Raw genomic sequence first — 9,261 nt, forward strand, 5'->3', positions numbered from 1 at the left:
CATTTTTACTTGAAATTAAACAGTTATTTGAAAAAGGTGTAAAAATGATTTGCCTAGTGATTAAAGTTTATTGAAAAGCGTATCACTTTATTTTAAGGTAATGCTAAGCTTGGTATCTAGAATAATTCTTTCTAAAAACCTTGGGTAACAGGGATTATATCTGAGCTCTCAATAATGTGAATTACAGTTAGATGTTTTTTAGAAGTGGAAGGGCTGGCTGCATGCACTGAAAGTGGAAAATTAAATAATTCCACTGCTGCTTCTTAAATTGAGCTTATTTCTTCATATTAATCATGGATTTGCTTCTCCATATATGATTTGCAATTTACTCTAGTGTTTTCCTGAAACTAACGTTTAATCAACACTTTCTCTTAATTGATTAAGGAAACCTTTAGCTGTCGATTGGTGCAGAAGGCTTGATAAATTCATTTTCTAGCCATGCCTATCTTTGTTTACAGAAATAGTCTTTAGTCAAGTATCTTAAAGAATTTGCAAAGTTTTCATTTCTTTGTGTAGACCAGTTTTGTGATTTCAATGCAATTTTATCAATAGTGGTGTTCTGCAAATTTAGGTCTAGTGAGCTGTAAGAAAATGCAGTTAAAATGTGGATTTATGTTAAACCAATGGAATCCCTGAATGGAATTTAATTAGTCTCTGTATGAAAAAAATGGAATTTTACTTTCATGCTAGTTTAAAATGAGTTTTCCCTATACAATATTTTATATCAAAATGAATTACTTAGATTGTTTAGATAGTTACCTAATATGCAATGCAGTCATAGTGGGCATTCCTTGCTTGAAATTGTCTAATACTTAGAATTTTCTGAAATATAAAAGCTTTTTCTTGCCTGATACCTGATGAAGAGACCTGAAATAGTCTCAGGCAGACTTTGAGGGGGAGGGGAGGTACAAAAGATCAGCAAAACCATGATGATGTAATTTCTAAGGACAGAGGAGTACAGTAGTTTGGACTTTGATATGGAAACGTAGAGCAGTCTTGAAGAGGAGTTCTGCTGTTGTCATACAGGGAAAGACAACTCAGCAAGTCTCACTTGGCTTCTTCTTTATAGAAAACTAGTAGGTTTTACTGGTGGTGTTCCTCAAAGACTACATATTCTCTGAGCATGCACCATATGGAGGCTGGTGATACAGAAAACTGAAACCATCCTATGCTGCAGTTCGGGACTAACACGAGGCAATCCTGAAAGGCAACATAGAAGAAAACTGTCTCTGTTGAAGCACCCTTTCCATCAGGCACCAAGTTAGCAAGGAGGAGACAGAACGGGTCTGGTAAAATGACCTCCAAGGGGTATAGTGTTGCCAAGCCTAATCTCTGACAAATCCCAATTTAGGTCTGAAAGTAGCCCTGATGTCATTTTTAAAAACAAACAACCAGGCAAACACCCAAACTTAGTAAGATATCCCTAAGATTCTTAATTATAACACTTCTGAGCTTTATTTGCAGCAACTTTTCAGCTGTTCTATGTGCAACCACCAAGGATCAAAAAAATCTTTTTCGTAAATATTGTGAAAATGGGAAAACCCAGAAATTTCTCAAGCAGATACCTAAGCCAGCAGCTGGAGCTTTAGGAAAACCATCAATTGTGTAGGGCATTTTGGTCTACAAGTCAGTAAACTTTTGAGTGGTTATTGAGGCAGGAAAGCAGGAAAAAACCTAAATTGAGTAGGAGAAGAGGCATAAGAAAGGGAGTAATTACTAGCAAAAAGGGATGGCTCAAGAATAGAATTGAGAAGTGTGGAAACTAGGAGAAAGATTTCCATGAAGGTAGATGCTGACACTTGAAACTTGTTTGGTTTGGGGTTTGTTTTTTTTTTTACTACTTCTCCAGTTTTTGCATGTGAAGCATGGCAGGACTGAATAAAACTTGGCTGGGTGATCTTTATTTCTAGCCTTTCCTAGCTTTGCGTGACTGCTTGTTCAGGCTGATTGCTCAGACTCTTACCTACATACTTTTCCACATGCCTATTCAATTAAGATTATGTGCACAAATGCAGTTCAGCATTGGAATCTAAGCATGACAGTCCATTATGTTCTGCATAAACAGGAAGGCAACTGAATTCCACTGACCTATGATAAATAAATTCAGGTGACTTTGCTGTGAAATAAATGCAAAACAGTGTTTCACCCTGACTGATGAACCAGGACCTCTGACTGGGGAGAGTTAGGCTGTGAGTCAGACAGATAGCCTGGGTGGGATGTGCTATGGTGGCAAGGTATGTGCTCCTCTCACCTTGCTGAATGTTGTTGAAGTAACCAAAATTGCGACTCTCCCCAGCCATCTGTCACTGCGGCTTTGATAGTGGGTACCGCCCTGTAGTGAAAGGAAACGTGTCCTCGCACCTCACCCTCTCCTGTTCAGTAAGTGGTGTCAGCTGCTGGAGCAAATAGGCCAGCAGCCCCTGAATTAAGAGGAGTTGTGGAGACAGGGCCACACATTGTGGGGGACTGCAGGAGACAGGTGTGTGTGGCAGACTGGTGGCAACAGCACGTGCTGGTACATGGAGACAGTCTAGAGATGCTAAAAACCATGTGCAGAAAGCATTTTCCTTGTTGGGATGGAGAGGAAATAAATAATGCAGGTATGCTGGAGGTTTTTTAAAATATTTTCAACTTCCAGCCATCACAGTCAACAAGAAGGATTTAGAAAAATGATACAGTGATTGAATAACATCTTCAGAGAGCATGGAAAATCTTCCAGGTTTTCTTTCTTTAAAACCAGATAAAATAAGCTAGAGATCAGGTGCCGTCACCTTCCCTGATATCTGGGTTAATACCTACAGGTACCAAAATTTATTTCTGAAAACACTGGTTTTACACATACTGCAATTTCAGCAGTGTCGGGTGGTGTTTTTTTATTTAAGAAGATCCTTAAATTAAAGTTTTATCTGACTCTTATTCAGAAATTACTGAGCAGTGGTTGGTTACTCTTAGAACTGGTTCTTGTAGATGCTCATCTCTGCAGGCAAAATTTGGAACTTGAATAAAATAGGATTGTGTGTAAAGATTATCATCTCAATGACAGATACTGTATTTCTGTATTAATCCTTAAGACACTGACATTGCAGACTGTGATGTTATCCCTAAAAACCTTGAATTATTTCTCATTGTTTGTTGGTCTGCTTTGTTTTCTGCCTGTCAGGCCAGCCTGAAACAATCACGCACTCTGCCTCAGGGTAATTCAGTGTTACGTTGCAGTATTGCATTATTTGGTCTAAACTTTTAGTTAATTTTTTTAAAATTTTCTTTTTCTAGACAGAGATGTTTGTGCATGCGTTTAAAGATCAGCTGGTCAGAAGTGCCCTTTTAGCACTATACACAGCTCGGCCTGGCTGTGTCCTGAAGAAACCAGCTGTGCCTAGAACCGGTGCAGAAGAGGGGACTGATTTGCAGCATCAGGACCATCCTTCTCAGATTAAGAGACAGGACTCTATCCCCCATCACTCTGAGTATGATGAGGAAGAGTGGGTAAGTAGTCAGAAACTCTTGCTTGGTATTCAGACCCAAACCCTGCAAATCAACATAAACAAACACAAGCCCTAAGCATCCTTGTCACATGTTATTGATGAGGGCAAGGAAGGAGCGCAAAACCATGAAATAATGTTTTTGAGGTGCGTTCCATATTTTGAAACTAACTTGAAAGGATTTTCCTAAGTACAGTGTGCTTCGGTGTGACTGGTTGGTTGTGCACGTAATAGTGAGAGTGATGATAATCTTCTGGCCCAGACAGGAACTTAGTCTTCCTTTACTCTTCCTCAAGTTCTTTTCGCTAGTTAGGCAGATACAAGGCAACTGGAACAATATATGCTGTTATGAAGGAAAATTTGTTTTGTTGTTTTCCCTTTTCCTCGGGGCTGAATATAAATGGTTTAAATACAGATGAAGTAACCCTCAACAAAACAGAGCTGTTTTCTCTTAGTTTCTCTTCCTAGAGGGTGTCTAGGATTGCATAAAAAAACTAAACACAGCTTTTAGAGTTTAACATTCTTAGTGTACCTTTCAAATATTTGTATAATTTATGTGGATGACATTTTGTAAATTATTTTTTTTGATGGCTGTTTTCATAATAGATCTGCTTCTTGGTTACATACAACCTGAACTCAAGCTGATTTTATTCAGTTCAGACTCATACTTTGTTTGTCATTGTATTCTCATAAATGTAAAGGATGCCAGCATATTAATCTCTATTGTAAATAATTAATAACTTGTGTGAGCTACAGTGCTTACACCTGAACTGTAATTTTTATCCTTACCACAAATAAGGGAAGAATAATATAATTTTCTAGAGAGAAGAAAATTACATCCAACCCCTTGCATTAGGTGGTCATGAGATTTAAACAATAACTAACTCATTCTTTTATTTGTCGTCTGGTGTTAGAGAATTGAATTCACTTTTTCATGTTTTGTCAACAGCCTGAGGGGCTAGAATGGTTCTTTTTTCCTTGGAAGTGAAAGCCAAAATGTGGTTTCCAGCTGTTGAAACATTCAGAAAAATAAATATCACAATAGATTTGAAAAAGGGGAGAAATTTTGCATTGGAAATATGGCTGGTTTTGTGCAAGCTGTATTTTAATTTAGCGCTTCTGTATCTTCAGAGAAACTAGCTTTTCTCTGGTTTGTTATTGGTTTGGTTTTTTTAAAAATTTATTTCTGCCAGGTGCTTGGTCTTATTCTGTTAAAACATGGAACAATTTTAAGTCTTAGAGAAATCTTGTGGGTTTTTGTTTGAAAGATTAGTCTTGCATTATTTTTCAGTTCTTTCTGTCACTGGAGGAAATGAATAATACGAGTTTTAATGATCGAACTGTCATTAGCATGGTGAAAAGAGGAAGTATAAATGCATATAAAATTTGAAACAATGCTTAACCTACTCTGATTTCAGCTACAAAGGAGAAAACTTTTGAGACAACATTGATTTGTATGCACAGTACCATATCTTCCTTTGTTGTTGTTTTTCCCTCCACTATAATTAAGCACTAGAGTTGTGTTTTACAACTGAAATTTGAATTTTAGTTTTGTCCGAAACCTAAACCAGTGACATCCAATAACTCTTTACACTGACCCTGTTCCATCCACTTCCAATGACTGTGTTAGTTTATGACCATTGCAAAGGTGAGTTCATGGTAGTGTTTAAAAAACAGAAGAGATTCGCCCCGTTTATTGGCATCACGTTTATTAAGGAATAACTCTGAATTTCGTCGCTGCTTGGGATGCTCTTCCACTGTGTGACCAGTGTTCTTCAATAATCCGCCTTCTCAATAGCAGCACTGTGTTGCCTCTCTCTGCTTTGATACTGAGTACAGATGAATATTCATCCCACCGTAACTGACAGCAGTGTGGATTGAGCTATTTATATTGGTGTGCTACACGTAGGCAGTAGTAAAGCATTACTGTTGAAGGAAAAATATTTAACTTGAGAGTTTCAGATTGCCTTTGGGTAGGTATTCTCTTCTCTTGCCAGCTGCTTCTGCTATCGTAGAACCTCCCTGCAGGAGGGAACGAAGCTTACTGTCACGTATAACACAAGAAAAGGTGGGCACGTTGCCACTTGGAGCTCTTTCTGCTCTACATTTCTGACTGACTATGGATTGTGGTGGGAGCTTCAAAGAACAGATAAAATGTCATTTCCACTAAGTTATGTACAAATACTGACATAGTACTCAGCCACAGGTCTGAAATACTGACCTGTGTGCGATACATTCTGTTCCAAAGCTCTGTCAGGTCACAAGCGGGTGCTAATCGTGCACGTTAGTTAATCTGTTTGGTTCGCTTATGAGCAAACCTCAGAAGGAAGGCAATGTGTATTGCTCTCAGCCCACACGGAGGAGGCACAGCGTCTTCAGAGCACTGGGGAATGCAGCTGCTGTGTCGTACTTGGCACAAGTAAAGCATGTGACTGTAGTACTGTATTTGGAAGGCCAAGAGATGACTGAGGAGCTCTGTAGGGAATTTGGAAAGCGTGAAAGTCCTTTAAAAACAAAAAGACAGCCTCTGGGACTCCGCTAGCTGGCAGTGCTTAAAGGAAGACAACCAGTCAGGTGCAATGACAGGAAAACAGCTTCCACACCTGGTCTCTCAAGTGAGGGAGTTCAGTTGCCTTTTAATGATACTTTCAGAGAGGATGGTAATGAGTCAAGTTTTTTTTTAACTGGGTGGATGGAAGAGAATTATTTTATGAGTTTGTTTTTACATGTCCTGAGAAAAATGCCCAGCCTTCTCTGATGCCAAGGTCTTGCTTTTCATGGAGACCATTGCGTGTATGCACGCATGCCTGCCAGTGCCACTGCAGGGGCAGCAAAAGAAGTGCAGTTATAGCTGTTTCTATCAACACCTAGGCACATGTGCGAGGACTCATTCATGTCCTAAATGCCTTCTTAAATTTGGAAGAAGGTGTCAGTGTGTCAGTGCCTTGTCCCAGTCTGCCTTGTCCAGCGAGGTCAAGCCCTGGTACAGGTTTCCACGTTCCCTGTCATTGGCTTGATTTTGAGCTTGAAGAAGCAGTACTGAGAGGGAGCTGAAGACCTTGTTTCTCTTGTTCTGTCACATCACAGTAGCAAACTTGGAAAAATGGAAGCAACTTCTTAGTAATCTAGGATCTTAGTGCTTCATGTATCAAGAAATAAAGACTTTCTTCTGATTCCTTCCTTCACCCAGAGGGCTTATAAGAATATGTATGTGAGAGTCTATGGGTCTGTTTTGTCCTTTAACCTGGCACATACTGCAAAATGGTCACTTGTGAGGTAGCTCTTGGGGAAATTGCAAGCAGACCACTTAAGAAGGTGAAAGGTGGGTGGAGAGTGCATTAGGCCACAGGATAATGTTATGGGAATAGTAAGGGATGACAAAGAATGAAATAGATGGATGGATTCCTTCTTGCAGAGAATAATAGGAAGTCACTTGATTTTCGTTGATTGGAAATTGCATTTTTAACATCACATTGAACGGTAAATCCATCTACTTTTTCTGCCTGTCTGTAACAATAGTCTTAATCCCAGGAACCCCCTATGTGGAGGAAAAGAGCTGTGGGGGCAAGTCATTTCTCCCTCTTGCTTGCCCGTAGAGAAAAAATGCCAGATATATGATAATAACAGTGAGCTTTCTGTCAACAGATGTTTTTGAATTTTGCTTCTAAACCCTCAGGGAATGTTTGTGTGAGTATTGTATAGACATCCTCTTTATGCTGGGTTAATAGTTGGTTTGAAAAAGAGAAAAGCGTTCTTTCCAAAATAAAAGAAGGGACTCACATCTGTGTTGCTTGTGCAATAACTCCAGATGTTCATTAAGGGTTTATCGCTCCTTGTGTTGGGATTAAACTCCCTCAACACTAGGAGGAAAGGGAAATGATGTTGCTGCAGCCACGCTGAGCAACTTGAGTTTAAAATACCTGGGCAACTTCAGTAACTAGAAAGTCTGAAGTTCCCTGCTACTCTCTCAGAAAACCTGCAGCTCTCTGGGGCCAGAATCTTTACCATTTGCAGTATTTCCTTGCTCTTCATAGAATCCTCCTCCCCAAAAAAACCACTTGTGGGTAGTGGAAATCTATAATTTCACCTATATTTTTAATGTTTTTCAGAAATGCTTGAGCTACATATAGGAAGAAACTTTAGAAGGAATACATGCCTGCCCTCTGTCTTTGGCTTTAAATTGTATCTCTGCGTGTGACTGTTAGGCATATGTCTAGTGGTTTGGTTCATGCATATAGATGCAGGTATTTCCCTTTGTTGCATTGTACATGCACTATTTAAAAAATGATAGTTTTTGTGTTAAACAGAGGTGTCGTATCTTGTAAATCAACAATACCTTTTTCATAGTACGGTTAAGGCATGCGTTTACCTAGGGAGAGGATCAAGCCATAGCTTCTACATCCACCTCTAGCACTAAATGCTCGCTTGTCCTTAAGGCAGCCCTCCAGGATCTTTCCAGGAATCAGGTCTGGGCAGCTGGCGGAGAGGATCCGGGCTGCTGTACCGATTCAGCAGGTACAGGCTTCTGCCTGCAGGCCCATGTCCCTCAGGGCGGGATGACCACCTGTCACAAGGTGTGCTCTCAGTGCAGGGAAAAATCCAATCCCTTCAGTCACCGTAATGTCTTAAGAAGTATGGCACGTAATTAAGAATAATTCTTAGATAAAATTTTTGCCTTAGTACTAGATCTAACTTTACTTTCATCCAGCTTCCAAGTGTTATCATTTATATGAAACCATGATACTTGTCCGAGTTTTCAGTTTTCTTTAACCTTCTCCATTGTTGTCTTTTGCAACTTCATTTTTACACCTGAAGGCCTGATGTATACATAATGCCTCTGACAAAGATATCATAAAATAGGAAGAAGAGCAGTGATATCTTCCGGTTTTCAACCCTCATTCAAACTCTAGTTGCTCTGCATTAGTTTCAGAACAACTCAGCCCTAACACATCAAAATGTTATTTGGTTTTGGTTTTTGCGGAGTTGTTATCATTTAGTGTTAGTCTGATTGCTAGCCTTGTGTACAGCCTCATTTCTCATATGGCTTGGATTTTTTCCTTATTCAGCCCCACAAAATTAGGTGGAAGAATCTTTGATTTCTGCAATGTCTGGCACCTAAAGTACCCTTCCTGTATCTCTGTTCCATCACAGCTCTTTCTTTCACTCCACATGATCTTTTATCCACTGCTTCTACAGATTTTTTTTCATCACTCTATTGCTAATGTAAATCTCATATTATTAACTCAGGTAAGTGTAATGGTTGCTGTTGGTGTGAGAGATGAAGAATGAAAGTGATATTGTGTTTCCTAACATGTCATGACAGCAAGTTTCTAATTCTGGTCCTCTTTAATTTTCATTTGCTGTAACAGAGTAACTGTTGTGATAAAATAGAGAGTATGTTAAATTATCAAAAATAATTTGTCAAGTACTATGGCAAAACTGGCAGTTGCACACGAGTTTTGACTTGGCAGGGCTTTGAATGTTTATAATCTTTCTTCATTATTCAAAATAGACAAACTGCCTGGGTCCTTGTGATTGGACCTGAAACCTTTAATGCATTTTCTTGAAGCAATGGGTTTTCTAGTATGTAAAAAAAACCCAAACTAGTTTCAGTTCAGTCATTCCAAACTACAAGGAAAAACTCCATAAAAAAGGTTTAAGTTGATAGTAGGCTGAAGAATGAGAAAAATTTTAATATGTTGACACCTAGTATTTATTGTAATTTACATGTCTCTGTCTCCATTTTAAGGTCTTAAAAAGTTAGTGTTGTCTCTTTCCC

At 39.0% G+C, this 9,261-nt stretch overlaps 1 protein-coding gene across 1 annotated transcript in view; it reads left to right on the forward strand.

Moving 5' to 3' along the window:
- The window catches only part of INPP4B (inositol polyphosphate-4-phosphatase, type II, 105kDa), a 106,922-nt gene that overhangs the window by 41,974 nt on the left and 55,687 nt on the right, over positions 1–9,261 (forward strand). The window contains 1 exon segment of the mRNA XM_009866119.1: positions 3,274–3,486. Coding sequence (XP_009864421.1) covers positions 3,274–3,486 — 213 coding nt within the window.

The sequence above is a fragment of the Apaloderma vittatum genome, unplaced genomic scaffold (genome assembly GCF_000703405.1).
Source record: "Apaloderma vittatum isolate BGI_N311 unplaced genomic scaffold, ASM70340v1 scaffold1653, whole genome shotgun sequence".
Lineage (NCBI taxonomy): Eukaryota > Metazoa > Chordata > Aves > Trogoniformes > Trogonidae > Apaloderma > Apaloderma vittatum.